Here is a 20341-nt window from a genome sequence, read left to right on the forward strand (position 1 = left end):
TTGAGATGTTAAACAAGTGCCACGAAGGTTCCATAAGGATCAGAGATCAAGCGAGGCGACGAGAACGAAAACGGAATCACTGGGCATTATACGGCCCAACCTAAGGACCGTATAAATTGTACCAGCCGTATGTTGGACCGTATAATTGGCCAAGAAGGCCACCAGAGACTGGACCAAACATACGGCCACACATACGGTTTGTATAAATAGTACGGACCGTATGCTTGGTCCGTATAATATGGTCGGGCAAATTTAAGTTTAAGTATAAGGACCCCTTTTTCATTTCATTTTTCATTCCACTCTCGCTCTACACTTCAAGAAACATCTAGAACCCTCCCTACTCTTCAACTACAAGAGAAATCAAAGGGGAACTAAGATCAACAACACATAATCCATGAATCAAAGTGTATGAAACCCAAGTAAAGTTCATCTTCCTCAAAGAAAACCAAAAGAGAGGAGATAGGGTTTTGGTGCTAGAGGAGAAAATCCACTCAAGACTTGTTCAACCATCATCCAAGGTAAGTTTCATGACCATTTCATGTTGTTTAAGGTATTGGAAGGTTAAGATACCCGAATTGTAGAGAAGCATAGCAAATGGATCATAAATGAATGAATAGTGCCATGAGTGAATGGTAGTTGAATTGAATCATGAATGTTAGTGTGTTGTGAGTATGAATATGTTATAAATGATGTGTAGACCATAAAATAGGTGTGATGTATGATAAAATGCGATGATGAGCTAAAACACGTAAATGTGGAGAAATTGGAGAAAAATGGTGGAATGTGGTAAATGTAGATAAATGACGATTGTTGATACGATATTGTGAGTGTTGTTGTGAATGTTTGGTAGTTGAAATGAAACATGGGAAAAGTAGTAGCAACAAAGTAAATGCTGCCCAATTTTCCCTAGAAAATAGTCACACGTTCTTATAGTCGATTAACTGACGTTGATGTGAATTCTCTTGAAGGTAAAGACGCGAATATTGAAGAGGAACGATCAAGCGGTAGAATAGCTAAAGGAAAAGGTATGTAAGGATTATCTTTTCTTTCAAAAGGCATGAATCCTTCAAGTCTTATATAATCCTTCTACAAAACGAAGCCTATGAGTCCTTCAATATATTGAATTACATACGAATATGATGGCGATGATAATGAGCTAGAGTACAACGATTCAAGAAATTTTGGCATGATGTTATCTTTGTTAACACTCGCCTTATGCTCTATTTCCTTCAAGGCGAGGCACGATACTCATAAACGTTCATAATATAAGCGGGGGTTCTCGACCTTACGTCACCCCGACATTGTTATAGATTATTCATAAGCCTCAATGCATGTCCTATGACCAATGTTTCGAGAAACTACGAGTCTATGTTCATAAAGGATTTCATGTGAGATAAAGGTAAGAGATATGCTATGGAAATGATGAGCTTAAGCCCAAATATTATAAAGACTATCATACGATAATTATACGAAATTCATGCTACGAATACGATGTGATTTTCATAGATTGTCTTTAAATTTAAATGTGTGCATTAATGAAAGGTTACGATAAGCTTATGAGATGTATATGATGACAATGATGATGATGAGATATATTGATCCTTGTGTGATGCATGTGATATGGTCGAGCCACTACGTGGCCGAATATGGAAGATATGTATGTGATATTGTCGAGCCACTACATGGCCGAATACGGATACTGTCGAGCCACCATGTGGCCGAATACGGATATTGTCGAGCCCTACGTGGCCGAATACGGATAATGTTTTATGTGTATGAGAAGCTACGACACTACGATGATGAATTATGTGACATGATGATGTATTCGCCATGATGGTTCAAGTACGACGATTATGTATATGTGATATATGTATGAAATTTATTCACCCTTAAAGGTCACGCAGGTTTTTCCTTCACCTCATGACTTATGATTTCTCTATTATGTTTGTTTCATTCATGCCTTACATACTCAGTACAATATTCGTACTGACGTCCGTTTTCTTTGGACGCTGTGTTCATGCCCGCAGGTAGACAAGGAGACGGTGCAGACCTTTAGGAGTTATCAGCAGATTTGCAGAAGCACTCCATTATTCCGGAGGTGCTAATCGGGCTTATACTTTTGTGTATATACATATGTATAAATATTTTGGGCACGACGGGGTCTTGTCCAGTCCATGTGTCTAGTACTCTAGTAGAGACTCGTAGATACGTATGTGTGGGTTATATGGTCTCACAAGGTCACTACTGTATATACGTAAATATGTGTACATTATCTTTTGATAGCCAAAGGGCTTATGTATATAAAAGTATTTATGTTCTTCAATGAAAATGATTTTCTTATGATTATGAGTTTATGAACGAAAAAGGAGGCTTAATAAGTATGATGAGTAGTAGAATGAGCGGTGCTCGGTGGTCAGCCCCGGGTACCCGTCACGGCCCCTAGCTGGGTCGTGACATGATCATTCCCCCTTCTTGTGAGGACCTTGTAATTCGTTTGAATCTTATAGGTTCATCCTCACAATTTTCCTTTTCAAACGTTCCACTACTATTCATCACACGAGAATTGACTTCCACTATTTCCTCACAGTAAAAAATCCTTTCCAGAGATATAGTATCTCTAGGCATATTTTGCGAACCTGGTCCCTCTCCTATCATTGAGGCGTTTTCTACCAAAGAAGAGTTTGCTTTGTGCCGAGCAGAGTAACCAGCTTTCTCCAAGTTTTTCTCAGGTCTCTCAACATCATTTTCCCCTTTTTCAACACTTTAGTAGCTAGTAGAATTTTTTTGACAATTTATTCTTCCTCACTAGATAGTAAGTTAGATTTATCTCTTTTACCCACAACCAGATTTCCTTCAAACAAGTAGTCAACAGAGAGCTCATAAAGTCCTTTGTTAGAATCTTGACTGTCTATCTTATTTAGAGGGACAGAGTTATCTGATTTACTGACAAGATTTTTCTTTTCAACAACACCTTCTGCTATTTTTTCATCCTCCTCTCTGCCCCCTTTGGAACCTGGTCCGATGATCCTGTTCCTTTCTTCAGTTATATCATTTCCTTGATTATTCTCATTTAGAGCAGAACGTTCTTCAACATTTGAGGACTGAGGTTCAGTCACCAATTGTTTTGGAGTTAGATTCTTTCGCTGTCCTATAGAGCTAAAATTTTTGTGTGAAGAAGGTGGAGAGAGATTGTTTGGGTCGAAGGATGGTGGGAATTTGGAGAATGATATTTGAAGAATTGTTTTGATGAATGATGGCACTTTCGACGGTGGATCAAGGGCATCTGGGTTGGATGGTTCCTGAGTAAGAGATTTTGACTCAAACATATTGGAGTTTTAGTAGGAAGATGATCAGAGAGAAATTTTGATGCCTGAAGTGATCAGAGGAACCAGAATATCAAGGGTCTTTTGACTTAGGAGAGATAATTTGATTTTGTGAGGAAGATGGTGTTGCTAGAGTTTAGACAATGACACATGGACGGACGAATCCGACTATAGAGGGAGTTTCATTTAATTATTTCAAGATAGGGCGGAAAAGGTTATAATGACAAGGCACTCTAGCTTCCTTTTAAAAACATAATGTATAGTTGAAGGTACTAACCTGATTCAAGGAACCAAGTCCCTTGATTTTTTGGGAGGACCCCATCTTCATTTTCATCACTATCGTCTTTGACTTCAGATTTTCTAGAGGAATTTCCTATGCTGTCAAAACCTGTTTCTCCATATTATCACTTGTTTTTTTTTTTTTTTTTGAATTTTCTGAGAGGAGCTTGATTCAAGGTAATTGAACTTTTTTTTTTAGATCTCTGAGCGATAGTAAGCCATGCCAGACTTGTTACCACTAGAATCACTTTTGGCAGTCACCAAGAAAGCCTGAGTCTTTCCTTTTGCCTCCATACTTTCATAGCTTTTAGGTTAGATCTATCATATTCCTTTCTTATCTTTAGATCTTGTTTTGACATCAATCAGATCTATATTCATAGGAATATAGTAGTCATCAGATATGCTATCACACGCTTCTGAATCCTCAACGATGAAAAATACCACGTAATCTTGCATTCCACCATTCATGGTGGTTTCTATTTTAATCTTGGTGGTCTTGTGATATACCGTCCTTCTTTTCGGTAAAGTGAACTATCCATGAGAAGGATCCTTTCTAGGTGTTAGCCTTTTAGAAAGAACCTGCTCTGATACCAATTGATATAAATAGTGTGTTCACCAAATAGTATATGGAAAGACCTGGTTGTCTACCAGTTCTCTCAGACAGTGCAGTAGGTAAATAACACAAGATTTTACCATGAAAAGCTTCTTGCTCAAGAGATTAAAAACCACGACCTACCACGTAGGATTTCAACTCTACTAGCACGAGCAACTTTAGCTTACAACTCATTGCAACCTAGGAACTAGTCCCTCAACCCTTACAATGCCTCCATTGTGAGCATCACTTGACTACCTCGAGCCAAGCAAACTAATACACCTAGACTAACTCTAGCCTAATGCACCACTCAAAGGCACCCTTTGAGAATTCAATACAGTGACTAACTCTAGCCAACCTTATACTAATACACTTAGACTAACTCTAGCCTAGTGTACCACTTAAAAGCTTGAAGAGATAAACTTCCTACAAGCAACTTTTGAGACTTTGAGAGACCTACAAATAGCTTCTTTTTAGAGAAGAGTAGGTTTACAATTTAAAGAACAAAGACTCAACAACCCAAGGACTTAAAGCATCTTCAGTTTTGGGATCTTGTCCTTCGGCTTGTTGAGGCTTTGTTCTTGAGAGCACCTCAAGATGTGGAGACTTGCACTTGGGATGTGAGCAATTTTATTGTGCAAGCATAATTCTTCACTTCAACATGATGTTGTATATGTAGAAAAAAGAGAGTGAAGATGACAGCCCATAAACTTTGGACCATTGGTCAAGCCACTCTGCTAATATACTACTGCACTGCTATAGAGCTACAGTGTCAGCAGCTTTACAGTTGTAGGTTTGACCAAGCAAATCGCAGGTGCACCTGATCTCATTTGGTCCCTCTGAAAACATATGTGGTCTGTCATATCCTGCAGCTGACTAAAATTCAACAAGTGAACTTGATCATATCTAGTTCCTTTAGGCTTGTGTAGAGTGATTGAGATATCAAGAAGTTGACCAAATTCAACAAATGAACCTGATCATATCTGGTTCTTTAGGATTTGTCAGATCATCAAAACATAAGATAGCATAGCGTATTAGAAAGACCCTGAATCTTCTTCAACTTTAATTTTTTTATTAGTTAATGAACGTCGATCATCATGGTTTCTTTTAGTCCTCTACCTTCGTATACATCTTTGTGAATTATTTTCTTCCTCAACTGATTGTTGCATCTATTTCTTCAAGTTCATGTGTTTCTTGAGAAATTAAATTCCTTCCTGTGTTTTCATTCTTATTGACAACGTAATTTTCTTAGTTGAAAGGCTGGTCCTACGCAGATATCTTTGAGATATGACGCACCAGTAATGCCTTGAAAAATATAATTTATGTTTATGAGATAATGAAATTAAGAGGAAAATGAGAAGTTTAAAGATACAACATTTTCAAATATAAACAAATAGCATTCTCTCTATAACAGAAGAATTAAGAAAGAATTTTAAATGCAATGATTTTTTCCAAATAAAAAATGAATTCTTGTGATTGAAAAATCTATTGCATTGTTCTGACTTTTCTAAAAAGTAGTACACAGGATATATGATGCCCTGTCCTTGTGTATTTTATTCACGATTTGGACAAAACAACAAGATGCATAAAGTTCTCTTGATTTACTCTCAGAATTCATTGTGTGAGCGCACTTTGACAAAACTGTTCCACAAGTGAAGTATTTTGGCCATTTGGCAGCAGAGCTCTTCTTCATAACAGTGACTCTGCCTCTGTTATAAATCAATAGACTAAATTTAATTTACATAGGAGACAAGTGATTGCATGAAATTATAAGACATACTTGCTTTAAGGATCTCCTTTGCATTGCCACATGTAGTAAATTAATTTACACAGTATTTTTCACGCCTATTATTTTCGTAAATGTGATAAGAGATGTGAAACATATGCAGCAGTTGTCGCGCATAGAGTAAGAAAATGAATCTCAATATTACAGTGCCTTTAGAATTGAATAATGAATTTGCGGCCGATAGTAATTTGGTAATAGAATTAATATGATCAGTTGTGACCGACCGTACCGAGGGCATATGACCGGTTGCTTGGCTGTTGGGCTTTTTAAATTTAAACTAAATAGGCTAGTTAGGTAAATAACAAGAGGGACATTTTAGTAATTTGACTTTTAAGTTAGTGAGTTCATGCTTTTAATATAATATAACTATAGATATAGATTATCACGAGGTTCTTAAATCTATTTCATATATTCTGGATTTTAAAGTCATCGTCAAACATATTTTGTTAGGGAAAACTAGCTTATTCGGTATTTAACTTTTTCATGTTCATTTTTTATATGTTTGCACCTAATAACATCAAAATGTAACTCGTTAATCATTTACCGTTCAACAATCAAATCAATCGATTTATACCATCTATAGTACTATTTGATGAGACACACCTCTATGTGGGAATACACTAGCTATGTTATTGTTGTTGATGAAACACATGTGCATTACACGTGTCCAGAAACTAATACATATATAGACACCCGCATTAAATGCCTTACTTTCTAACTTCTTATTATTGAGATGTCAAGTGCGGATTTCTGTTTTAGTGGTGGGAGTTGATATTTCTTTTTTCCCATTTGAGATCGCACAACGATTATCATTTATACCCAAAATTTAGAACTTACACACTATCCATATTTACTCTCCATAACGAGGCAATTTAACTATATAATTATGTGGATTGAAGTTTGACAAGATTGAAAAATGCCCCCCTCTTTTCCTTTAGTTGTGAATAAGTTCCTTTCTCCAACACCTTCCCTTCTGAAACAAAAGCGATGGAGTCTAAATTCCTGATGGTATTAAGCCGGTGAGCCACAACCACTGTTGTTCTTCGAACCATTAGTTGATCCAATGCTTCCTGCACAAGTTGCTCTGACTGAGCATCAAGAGCACTCGTTGCTTCGTCTAGAAGTAGTATAGTGGGGTTCCGTATAATCGCCCTAGCAATGGCGATTCTTTGCTTTTGCCCTCCTGAAATTGTCACACCTCTATCTCCACATTCTGTGTCGTATCCATTTTTCAGGGACCTACGTATACATAAAGCATGGTTTAGTTAGTATACTCTACAAGCACTATTTAAAAAAAGGGAAACTCAGGGAAATGTACCCTTTAACCAACTAGTTTACCAACATAGTCTAAGTATACACTTCGCCTGTATATATTGTGTATAGAGTATGTGTGTGTATATATATATATATATATAGGGTTTGCTAACTTACTTGCTAACATACTACATGAAGGTAGTTAGTTAGCAACTCCCCATTTATTAATTTCCTTAAATGTCTTACTAGTATTTAAGAGCAGACTAAAAATAGAGATTGTTTCGTCATTTGATCAAAAAGCCCCAATTCATCTCTGTGATTCCCCATTTCAGATTCAATTTTAACAATTGGAGCTTCAATTTATCCCCACTTCTCATTCTATCTCTTGATTTCCAACACTATCATGTAAATAAACGGAGCAAAAATTTCTGAACCACTTGAATCCACATACCAATAGCCCTTATGAACTAATAATGCATTAAATAGAGAAAATAGCATTTTCAACATTCAAGCTTAAGTTCTTCCTGAATCACGTTCCTATTTGTTCAGACAAAGGAAAGCTTAATTTTCAAGAATCTAATTAAAACAGAGACGCATACATATATAGGTTATATTAAGCAGTACCGTCTGAGTAACATACTTTTGTTCGTATTCAACCAAGGACATTTAGCAGCGACTGAACAAGCCAAAAAGGAGAATAAGTGTTTTTTTCTGCAGTGCATAAAAAGGTTGAAATATTCACTGTAGAGGTGATAATGGTAGATGCTAAACTAGTCAATATTAGAAGAAGAGAAAAATACAAAAAGAACATGGAATGACGGAGAAGAACCATGGCTGCCCGCTTGGTCTCTTTTCCTGCTGGTACAGTGAAGTGAATTTTGGGTGATACAAGGGAGAGGAAAATGAATTGGGACTTTTTGGTCAAATGACGAAACAGTCCCTATTTTTAGTGTGCTCTTAAAAAATAGTAAGGGCATTTAAGGAAGTTAATAAACAGGGAGCTTGCTAACTTACTACCTTCACATAGTATGTTAGCGAGATATATATTACATCTGTTTCAATTTATGTAAATCTATTTTTTTTTTAGTCTGTGTCAAAATAAATGATATCTTTTCTAATTTGGAAACAAATTCACTTTATAAAATGATTTACAGTCATACAACTATTCAAGACTTATTTTGAACCACAAGTTTCAAAAGTCTTCACTCTTTCTTAAATGTGGTGCCCAGTCAAATAGGTTCACATAAATTGAAACGGAGGGAGTATATATATATATATATATATATATATATATATATATATATATATAAAGTAGACACTGTTTATACACTATGTACATTTGTTGTAAACTAAATCACCGAATGGTATTTGATTGTAATTTTAGCTAAAAAAATAGCGATAGATAAATTTTGTAGCTAAACTACAAAATTCATCGCTAATCTTATTTAGCGACAGATAATCACAAAAATTTGTTAGCTATGAGCAATTTATTTAGCGGCGGAAGATTAGAGACGAAGTTTGTACCTAATTCTTTTCTCTTTTCTCATTTTTTTTTTTTTTTTTTTTTTTTTTTTGCAGTGAAGTACTTAATAAACTCATTTGCTAGTTACTACTCCATCATTAAAAGCATACTTACGAAATAAATTCATGTGCATTGGCAGCTCTTGCAGCTTCCACCACCTCATATTCTGATGCATCAAGTTTGCCAAACAAAATGTTTTCACGGATGGTGCCAGAATATATCACTGGTTCTTGGCTCACCAGCGCCATGTGCCTTCTATACCATTCTATATCGAGTAATCGAATGTCTACCCCATCGATTTTCAGTGATCCCTTATCTACATCGTAAAATCTTTGAATCAAGGCAATTACTGTTGATTTTCCGCATCCACTTTTCCCGACCAGTCCAGTGCTAGTGCCTGCTTTTACCTCCAGGCTGAATTCGCGCAACACTAGCCTGTTAGGCCTACTTGGATATGCAAAATCAACCTTTTTCATCTCTATTCGACCGGTCATCTTCTCCAAGTTCGTCCCGATGCTGTTATTCTTTGCCTAATTTGTAAAATATAAATTATTAGCTCAACTAATCACTACTAAAAACAGGAAGTAGCGACAGCGACAGACAAATCTATCGTCGCTAATCCTATTTAGTTACTGATTATCAAAATATTCCATTAGCTACGAGCAATTTAGCAACAAAGTCCTTTTTTTGTAGTGAGTATGAATTAAAGTCAACATATAAAAGTATTTAGAGTGCCATTGATTGTCTTACCTCATGATAGGATCCTTGAATAAGTGATTTTCGATCAAGAATGGAAAAGATAGAAGCAATTACTGTTGAGCCCTTGGCGAGATCAGAAGTCATGCTTCCAGCTTCAGCTATTACCTTTCCAGTGCTGACTAATATAAAGAAAGTCTTGAAGACATCAGCAGCTGATATTTCCCCAGCATTAACTAGCTTTCCACCAACCCAAAAATCTAGGGCCCAACAAATGAAAGTTAGACCTTGTGCTGATCCTATACCAATACCAGCTAACCAAGATTTCTTCCTAGCCTCCTTCCTTGGCTCATCTTGTGCCTCATCAAATATGTCAAGGACCTTTTGTATGCTCCCAAACGACGTCACAATCCTATGATTATATACAGCCTCTACAGCAATTTGAGTACTACGATATTGTGCCTTAACGAATTTACCCGTGATAGTGGATAGCAAGACTTTTCTCGTGTAAAAGCAGAGAATCGTGAGTGGTTGGACAACGATCATAACTAGTGCAAGTTTCCAAGCCACAATTAGCCCCATTACCATAGCAACAGTGACGGCTGAAGTGCTTTGGACCAAGAGTGAAACTCTATCAGCAACAAGGGATTTCACCATGGCTGCTTCATTGCTCAATCGAGAACATAAAGCTCCACTTGAGTTCTGCTCCTCGTCGAACCAGGCTGCTTCAAAGGTCAAGATTTTCTCGAGCATTCGCAGTCTTATTCTTCTGGTCAGGTGTTCGCCCATGTAAGCAAAATTGTAATGTTGGAATAGATTGAGAAGAACTGAGACAAGGCAAAGGATGATGAAAATCAGACAGTATTTCTGGATTCTAGATTGCATTTCCTCATGACTTTGTGAGTAAAAAGCTGAAATCATTCCACCTATGGTTAGTGCATAGACAGGTTGCACTGAACCAAAAGCAATGGCAGATAAGATTCCGATAATTCCTTGCTTCCATTCGGGTAAGTTTAATGAAAGGAGACGAGAGAAGGAAGGGGTAGGATGAGGTGAAGCTTGGGCCAGGCTTTCCTCAATGAGCAAAGGTGAGCCGATTACACCCGGACTTGATCTTACTGAGCTTTGTCTTCCTGCACTGCTCCTTGCTACTGAAGAAATACGAGGTTCAGCAGTTTGTTCTTGATCGATAGAACTAAATTGTCTTTGAAGTTTTACTAGTCTTGCATACTGCTCATTTTTCTCCATAAGCTCATTGTGTGCCCCTAGTTCACTGATGCAACCATTACTTACTACTGAAATAAGGTCTGCATTTCTGACTGTAGATAGCTTGTGGGCAACAACCTGATCATCAAGGGACCGACCTCATTATCTTTCTACTATTCTTTGAAGACCAACTTATTATTGAAAAGCATATAAGAGAATAAAGATCAATTACCAGTGTAGTTCTCCCAAGGATGGCTTGATCCAAGGCATTTTGGACAAGTGTTTCTGATTCAGAATCAAGTGCACTTGTGGCTTCATCAAGCAGAAGAATTACAGGATTCTTTATGATGGCTCGAGCAATTGCAATTCTCTGCTTTTGACCACCTGATAGAAGTGCTCCTCTTTCACCAATCTGTACTCACAATTAGAACAGCGTATGATCACATCACCAGCATCTATATATTTTTGTTGTTATATCACTACTAAAAAAACAGGAATTAGTGACAGACAAATTCCGTAGCTAAACAACAAAAATTCGTCACTAATCCTATTTAGCGATGGATTATCATAAAATTCTTTTAGCTAAGAGCAATTTAGCGACGGACTAATGAGGAAGTTCATAGTTAATTCCATTTTTTTTTTTGTGGTGTATAGGTTGTAGTAATCTACCTAGTACTATAATGTCACAAAATTGTGAACTGACCTTGGTCTCATATCCTTGTGGAAGTTGCGTGATGAAATTATGAGCATTCGCTGTCATTGCTGCAGCGACAACTTCATCCATGGTTGCATCAACTTTCCCAAACATTATATTCTCCTTAATAGATGTTCCAAATAGTGCATGTTCTTGACTTACTAACCCCATTTTTCCTCTCAACCATTTCAACTGCAATGACTTTATTTCTACACCATCAATACATATAGCTCCTGCATTAGTATCATAAAACCTTTGGATCAACGCAATGGCAGTAGATTTTCCACTTCCACTTGCACCAACAAGGGCCACTGTTTTGCCTGCTTCAATTTTAAGATTGAAGTTCTTGAGCACAACGCTATCTGGGCGACAAGGATATGTGAACTTGACATTCCTGAATTCAACCTCCCCTCTAATATTTTCTAGCACGACTCCTCTTGTATCTTCACTATCAATTTCTGCAACGCGATCAATCCTATCAAATATTCTTGAGGCAGCAACAGAAGCTTCTGTGAAGTATTTCACCTCAGGCAGAGCCATCCCAAGCGATCTACACATAATATTTTCTATTATAAAATTGAATTAAAGAGAAATAATTAAGATATCTCATCTCTTTAAGGTGAAAGAAATTCCTGTTTGACAGAGCTAATGGTTCTACTTGAATTTATTAGTTAAAAATAAATTTCAGATGCCCAAATCAAACTCATTTTCAGATACGCATCTATAGACGTTAATTAGCATGTCAGTCTTTTAGAGCATTTCACGTACTGATTTGACTTTTATGTAACATTCTCATTTTAGGTATACGAGACATACAAGTTGGTGTTTCCAGAATCGTATGAATTTATAACCAATAACTCAAAAAACATCCTAATTATAGTTTCTAATATTTCATGTAATCTATCTATTATTCGATCGCATATTAGAATTTACAAATTCCACGGGATATATATAGCTCGTCCTCCATGAAACGTTCGCATCTTTGTAACCTTTTAGATTAAAAATCAAAGTTAAAAATTCCATCTATATTGAATGAGTAATTCAAATAAGTCTCTCAATATAGAAATGCAGATAAAATGCAGCCATATATCTTTTGGATACATTAAAAGCAGTTTATAGACATTTTTAGCCAAATTGAGATCAAAATTATGCTGATCCAATCAGTCATGACATTTTACTTAGATTATCTGACGGGAAAATCAACTAGTTCTAGTCTGGTCAGTCCAATTTTCATATTTCAACGAATACTCAAATGGACAAGTATGACGCTTAATAACATATCAAAATTAATTACACCTGCTTGGAGAACTTGACATGGTTTAATACAGCTTTCCATTTCCTTTTTCTTGTGCTCATAAATCATTTAATGTAATATTATATTGTCGGATGGACATCAATGCCAAGCTATAATTACCAATACCAATATTTTATGTAACTAACTACGCTTCTCATAATGTCTTAGCCTAAAAGAAAGTTCTAGTACAGGCTGTATAACACTGTGGGGTACCCAATGACACATATCCGGTGCGGAAGTAGGTTAACATTTCTATTGGCAAATAGAAGGTTTTCAAGTATATGGCCAAGTACTTGTTACTTTTTGGATGGTAATTGCTACTCCCTCCGTTTCAATTTATATGAACCCATTTGACTGGACACGATATTTAAGAAAGAGGGAAGACTTTTGAAACTTGTGGTTCAAAATAAGCCTTGAAAATTTGTGTGGCTGTAAATCATTCATAAAGTGAATTTGTTTCCAAATTATGAAAGAGGTCATTCATTTTGGCACGGACTAAAAAAGAAATAGGTTCAAACAAATTGAAACAGAGGGAGTATTTTATTAGGTTCGGCCATTATAGTTATTTGGAACCCAAAATCTAATTCGACCAGCGGTCAGTATTTTTCGAATATGTTCTTGAATTCATTTGAAAATGTGAGTAGAACTCAATTTTGAGAAGAATTTAGGCACTGGATTAATTTCTTTTATTGACACTACGTTTTTATTATTGGAAATATATAAGGCGGCCTTTGATATTATCATAGGAAACAAAGAGAATAGAAGAGGGAGAGAGACATTGAGCTCAATTATATTCTTAGAAAAACTCCACTCTTACATTATAAGGTCACAAAAGGGGTATTTATAGGTGCTAAATGATACTTCTAGACTAAATGCTACAAAATAGTTTCATACACATACAATGAACTAGCCCACGTTGAAAACATCAAATTCATGCACCTAGATTTCCTATTAATAATATGAATAACATCAAACGCATGAACTCTAGAGATTTAAATTTGTAGGTTTACTTCAACCGTTTTTTCCAAGATATACCAAAAACAAAAATAAGTCAATTGTTACTTGTAAGGGCATGCGTTATTAAAAAAATTACTGAATTAGAAGAATTAAATAAAAGGCACTTACAGTCCACCCAAGACAAAAGAAACTCCAGCAGCATAAATTCTGCCACCAGTTTCACCTCTATGCATAATCAAATGGCTTCCATACCAAGCAAGTAAAGCCCATATTGCAAAGGATAGCCCTGTGCTACCAACAGCAAGTCCTTTTGCAATTCCTTGTTTCATTCCCAACTTTATGGTTTTATCAAGAATCAATGAATACCTTTCAATCACACTCTTCTCAGCAGTAAATGAATATATTGTTTTAATGGAGCTAAGAGCCTGCCCTACAATAGCATTTGCTTTGCTGTATTCCTCCGAGGATTTTTTCGACAAATAAAGTAGATATTTTCCATAGATTAAACCAGGGATTGTGAGGAGAACTATTGTTGGTAAGGCAACTAAAGCCAACCTCCATGAGAAGTAGGCTGAAAATCCAATTCCTGAGATGAAGACTGTTGTATGCATCAAAAATAGGGGTACCTGAATACATAAAATAAAACATGCTAGAGTTAGAAATAATTTTTGCACCAAAGCAAAATTATGACTTTAAAGTTACCAAAATAGTTTTTCGACTGACCAAAAGTCACTGTTTCTTTAATAGAAAATTTTATATATGTATATATGATTCAAGGTTAATACCCCATCCATCTCAAATTATCTGTCATGGTTTCTAAAAATAGTTGTCTCAAATTATTTGTCGTTTTTAGAAGTTCAAGACAAAATTAATTATTTTTTTCCTATTTCACCTTCTAGTTATTGTTCTTGAAGACTACAAACGCCTCAATTATGGGGTAATGTTATGATTGTTCAAATGTCAATGAAGAGTAAAATAGTTAAAAACCCTTCCTAATTAATGTTTTTTAAGGGGCATGTAAAAGAAAATGTAGACATGAGACGGAGGGAGTAAATGTTTATACCTTTTCACTAAGAACTTCTTGGATAAGAGAAGTATCTTTTGAAATGCTGTTAGTGATTTCAGAAGTGGTAGCTTCTTGTGAATCAAAGAAACCAACTTCTTGCCTAAGAATGGCTTCCAAATACTTGTACCGAATTTTTAGCACTTGCCGCTCGCTCGTTTTGCTCCAGCAGTAACCTTCTGCAAATATTAATTAAATCAGACCCACTTCGTAAATGTTGGATACAATATCCTTTGTGTTCTTCATGGGGATTCTAGGGTTCTAAGTTTCTTAAAGTCATCACCAGAGTTGTGACCCCCTAGTGTGGGGGTTAGGATTGACTTCCTACCATGTCCATTCATCCAAAAAAGCACAAGAGTTAGAGGGAGACATGCACCAACCCTCTAACTCTACACAAAAACTTTTATACAATATCATTTCCTATAAGCAAGAAGCTTCTTAACTAACAAAAAGTTGCATTTTTCATATCTTCTTTTCATGGAAGGAAATTGTCATTTATCTAGTTGGAATTAAACCTTTAACCTTTCTGGGGAATTGTTGATGAGAGGAGTAGAAGGTTCTGTTTCCACTAGAGGATGCCAATCTAGAGAGAAAGTCAGCTATTTGATTAGCCTCTCTAAAACAGTGAGTTATATTCACAGATGCTATATTGTCACACTGATTTATGTCAAGGATGATCTTCTCCAATTTCATGTTGGTAGTATATCTGTTGATTAACATATTTGCCACCAATTTCATTTAGGGTTTTTTTGAATGAACTTCGCACTTTATCCTTCAAGGTCTTATTAGATGTTGGTGAAAGCTACTAAATCTTACACATATGAACAATAGACACTGTTGTTGGCGAAACATGTACGGTATTTCCTGTCATTTTGATTAATTTTTAAAATTAAATTGAATTAGATCAACTAAATATTTTAAAAATTAAAATTTAGATATTCAAAAACTATACGTGGCAATTTTTCTTATGTCAATATAATGAAAATACTTATCAAAATTTATATAGTTTAAATCTCAAAAAAACAAAAAGTGTCACATAAATTTGGACTAGAGGGAGCAGCAACCAAGCTGGAAAAAAGCGGAGTATGTTGAAACTTACCCATAAAGGCCACAACCATGACTGCCAATCCCAATAGTACAAAATATAAACTGCACTGTAGAGAACATAGCCAGAAAGCAAAGATATTACAAAGAGAAAATAGAAAAATGGGTGTACTCGTTAAAGGGTTCAAACTTTAAATTTTAAAGGCTAACCTTTTCAATTTCTTCCATGAAATTCTCATTGTTCTGTTGAGTCTTACCATAACCCAAGCTATTAAAAAGATGGCTAACGTATACCAACAAACAATTTGTTGAAACCCCATCTCCGATGGCTCCAATTGTGCCCAGACACATCAATAAAATGTCTTTTCCATCAGCATATCTGCAAATAATAGCTATTGACTTTCTGTTTTTATTTTCTAACGCCTTTTCAGATGAAGAACTCATTCTTTTTCTCTTCTAAAAGAACAGAAAAAATGCTCAATGGTCTGTTCCTGCAAGCACAAAGGAGGTACCAAATTATTAAGTTAGTAACTAAGAAAAGAGACCTTAGGTTTCCCTTACTCCGTTCTGACCAGAATGGAATATTCACTTACAAATCACAATATTTATACATAATAAGGTGGTACAAATTGATTTCCATGGACCCCGATTTCCCAATTCATAATCTACTTAAATAATATAAGAGTTTTGTTTGTTGCATGAAAATCTTTAATGGTGATTGTGAAAATGACACAATCCACCATAACACTTTATTAAGTGTTCCAAAAATGATGACTCTGGCTAATAGTGTCCTTATTGCTTTATAATGGTACATGATATTGTTTCTTGCTTTCTTTCCAGTCTTTATTTGTTCTTTTGGTTTGGTAGTAGTTATCATAGCTAGGCTGGTCACTTTTCTTTTCCAACCCTATTGTTGTTGTAATACAATTATTTAACTAGAAAGGCCGGCCATACATAATTAACTTTGCAAAAGGAAGAAAATTTTAACGAAAAAGTAAATAGAGAAAACCGATCCGAATTTTTTTTCTTTTTAGATCTGATTATATTTTAGGTTAGTAAAAGGAACCAATATATCTATCGTTTGCGTCTTAACGCTTTATGGTCATCTTGGAGAAAGTTGCAACATGGATTGTCCTTGTTTTTGTCCGTTTGCTGTCCAATTTGCAGTAATAAGTATGATAAAAAAGTGCATACTCCATTCCATTTTATTTGTCCCATTATACAAAAGTAGAGATTTTTACTGGTCCATTTTAACAAATCAAGAAAATCTTTTAAAATTGCCTCTATCATTATGTAACACAATAAAATACTAGTAGTAGTATTATTTAATAAGATTAATTTAGTAAAATAGTTCCGTAATAAATATTTTCTTAAGGGGAATGTCAAGTCAAAATAGATGGAGCAAAAAAGGAAGGGAAGTGAGTACATAATACCAACTCCCAGAGACCCATACCATGGACAAATACGTGAAGCCAAATTGCAACTCGTCAGTATCGCATATTTCATCTCTTTTTTTTACAAAATAAAAAAAATAAAAATAAAAACTAGAGTTGAAGCAGATGTTGACAGTCCAAAAAGTAGCAATATAAGTGGTAATAAAATAGCAAAAGTGAAGAAGAGAATTGGATTGAATGAGATAGTTTTCATTCAATAGAATAGCATGTCTTTTCATATGGAACAACGATTGTTTGTAAGTTTTTCTTTTTCTACAAGTATCGTAATTAGGCTTTTAGGATTACAAGGGGCAATTAAGAGGTCCTTTTTCTTTCTTCTTCTTCTATGTTTTTTTATAGGTACGGTAATTTTAAGAGGTCTTATCGTATGTAAATGTGATTCATAGAGAGAAATTGATAAGTTTCATCATTCAAAAGCTTCATGAAATGAATACCACCTGGTTTTCTACAAGAATTTGTTTTAGCCCTTAAAATGAAAGGATAATGTGAGCTATGTTTTCAATTAGCACATCAACCACATAATAATCTTGCAGTTCCTGTAATTTATGGCACAAAACTCTTAACAGTATAATATATATTTAGTTCTAGTTCAGATGTTATCTTTTATTCGTTTTTATTTTTGTTATGAATCTATTTATTGTTTTGACTTACCAAGAAACCTCGTGCACAAGTTGATTTTGCATACTACCTTTATGGCATCTGCTGGGTAATTTGGAAGTGTAGACATGCCTATAAATATGATCATCAAAAGAAGTTTTACTATCTTAGTGCTAGACTGCTAGTAGGACATATCAAATATTCAGATTTGTCCTGAACTTAGAGAAATTATTCATGTTTCATTTTTCAATTATCATCATTGGTCTAAATGAATCACCACTATAACAATTGATTCTCTCCAGTACTCGAAAACCATCATTAGGACCACCACTTTACCTCGACGACATTCTCACAATGAACATACAAAAATGCAATTCCACAAAAAAAATCACCTCGCATTCGGACGGTCTATCTTGGACCATTTTGCAAAATTCAAGAGCAAATTTGAGCCTTTTCTATTTTGAAAAAGGTCATGTGTTGGAAAGCTTCCGCCACTAGTAAATAAGAGCATATTTAGACCAATTTTATAACAACATGGACATATTTTGCCCCGTTCCAAAGTTGAATGGCATATTTGAACATTCTACTTTCCTAGCTTTTTGAGATGCAAAGTTATTAATTATTTTTTAATCAATTTTTCCAACAATTCTTCTCAATAGATAAAGTAGCTAATTTATTTAATCTCTCTTGAGACATTGTTGATTGTACATAAGATTTTATCAATTTTACTTTTGGAAACTTCGTTTCGCAAAGGCAATTGTTACATGGATAACTAACATTATTTTGTAAGCAATATATGCATTTGGAAAAGAATGAATGCATAGAATAGAGTATTATATTCTACTTATACTATTTCCTTAACACTTTTAATTCGAAAAAATAATTCTAAACCATCAAAACTCATAGTGACTATTACTATATTTTAATAAACTTTCGAGGTTAAGGTAATATTTTTTTCATACCCTTATCATTTAATCATCTCAATTTTTACCACTAAATAGAAAACCAAAAATACGTTTTAGACGCTTCAAATTGTTCAAACATATTTTTTATTAAGAAATTATAAGTAATACTTTTACATTAATACTCAACATCTAGAAAAATAGTATATAAACCTATTACTAATTAAAAGGTGGGGCCATAAACTGGAGACTAAAATCCTTGCTTCACTGGCTTTACCCTTCAACCGGCTCTGGCTAATTATTCTAAGAATTATGTAAAACCACATGAGTGATCCAGGCTCAAATTTTACCATCTTATGTATATCCTGGTTTTCAAGATTGAAAGAAAGATAAAATATACAGAATACTACATCTATATATAGAAGACAATTTGTAAAGATAAATCACAAGCCAAATCATGTTGGAAGTAAAATGAAGTGCAAGAAGCTAAAGTGTTATGAAAATCTGACCTCGATGGACGTTCTTTCATCCACAATCAAGATGCTAAATAAAACTTCTTTTGCATCCTTTAGTTTGATTAATCTCTTCTTTGGTATGTACAAACAATATGTGGTGGTCTATTTAACAAAAGAAGTGTGGCCATGGCATCTAGTACTTATATACAAATTCGGAGTATTTTCATCACATGGCTATAATTAAAGCTGCAACATCACCAGAAAAATAATTAATAGGGCTTCCAGCACGAGCAAATTGCGTAAAACCTTAATTAAATAATTCTTAAATTTAGATCATGGAATCATTTCCCATTCTTTACATAACGCGTTCTCTTTAAATTATTTATACTTTTACTTTCAACAAGACTTCTTTTGTTTCTATTCTGGCTCCTTGTACCTATAATCATACATCATATAATCATTTTCCCATTCGTCACAAAACGTGTTGTCTTTAAAAAATTATACTTTTGTTTGAACAGACCTCTTTTTTTTTTTTTTTTTTTTTTTTTTTTGCCTTTTCCACTTCTATATACCTGTAATTTGGTTCAACTTCGCTTCTCAAGTCAACAAATTAAGTTAAAATTAAATCTTTGTCTAAAGATTATTTTTATAAACCATATGGTGGGGAACCATTGCCCCACTAATCTGGATTTGTGTTGCCTATGGTCTACTAAAGGGAAATCACGTGAAAAATACATCGAATTATCTTAAAAATTGGTGGTCTTGAATTTTTTGATCCCCGCTTGCCCTATGGACATACTTTCAAGATCAAAATTTAAAAGTGTTGTTAACGGGAAAGAACTTGTTAAACTTAAAATTTGCAAATAGGGCAAAAGTTCAAGACCATTTTTATAAATCACCCAGAAAATCAGTCCCTACCAAAGATTCTCCGTTCCTCGAATACGAGCTCGAGATATATGTTTAAGAATGATGAGATATATCTCCCACCACATCCCCTGGTGGTTTGACTAAGACTTTTGAAAGTAGAACGTGAACATTTGAAAAAACAATTGTAGCTTATATTAATTTTATATATCCAAATTTTGTTTCCAAAACTGGATGTTTTAAAACCAAAAGCAGTCGCATTAACTCTCGAAATGGAAAACCGCACTAAAATTTGAGAGGCCAAAGACTAGACAAACCAGCGTAATTGTAAACACAGTTTAACGTTTCACACGTGCACA

The 20341-nt window shown here is 34.9% G+C and overlaps 1 protein-coding gene across 2 annotated transcripts; it reads right to left on the reverse strand.

Annotated features, from left to right (window-relative positions):
- Window positions 1-6588: 6588 nt before the first annotated feature.
- LOC132611233 (putative ABC transporter B family member 8) lies at window positions 6589-19277 on the reverse strand. Of its 2 annotated transcripts, XM_060325652.1 has the most exons (10): window positions 19173-19277; window positions 15921-16201; window positions 15766-15820; window positions 14667-14845; window positions 13772-14229; window positions 11362-11902; window positions 10891-11070; window positions 9507-10796; window positions 8871-9286; window positions 6589-7219 (listed from the first exon to the last, which is right to left on the reverse strand). In XM_060325652.1, exons 2-10 carry the CDS (start codon window positions 16152-16154, stop codon window positions 6865-6867), a joined length of 3708 nt encoding a protein of 1235 aa, XP_060181635.1. In that variant the 5' UTR covers window positions 16155-16201; window positions 19173-19277; the 3' UTR covers window positions 6589-6864. The 2 variants fall into 2 exon arrangements, with proteins under 2 accessions (XP_060181635.1, XP_060181634.1); XM_060325651.1 differs by lacking the exon at window positions 19173-19277 and having other exon boundaries at window positions 15921-16489.
- Window positions 19278-20341: the final 1064 nt, after the last annotated feature.

This window comes from Lycium barbarum, chromosome 9 (assembly GCF_019175385.1).
Source record: "Lycium barbarum isolate Lr01 chromosome 9, ASM1917538v2, whole genome shotgun sequence".
In the NCBI taxonomy this organism is placed as follows: domain Eukaryota; kingdom Viridiplantae; phylum Streptophyta; class Magnoliopsida; order Solanales; family Solanaceae; genus Lycium; species Lycium barbarum.

Bases quoted from the DNA above. Each gene is read 5' to 3' on its own strand.
- LOC132611233 (XM_060325652.1), bottom strand. From the start codon at position 16,154: ATGAGTTCTTCATCTGAAAAGGCGTTAGAAAATAAAAACAGAAAGTCA. The intron at 11,071-11,361 runs GTCAGTTCACAA...TTGTGAGTACAG, and splicing joins CACAAGGATATGAGACCAAG to ATTGGTGAAAGAGGAGCACT. The intron at 10,797-10,890 runs GTAATTGATCTT...CTTGATGATCAG, and splicing joins TCCTTGGGAGAACTACACTG to GTTGTTGCCCACAAGCTATC.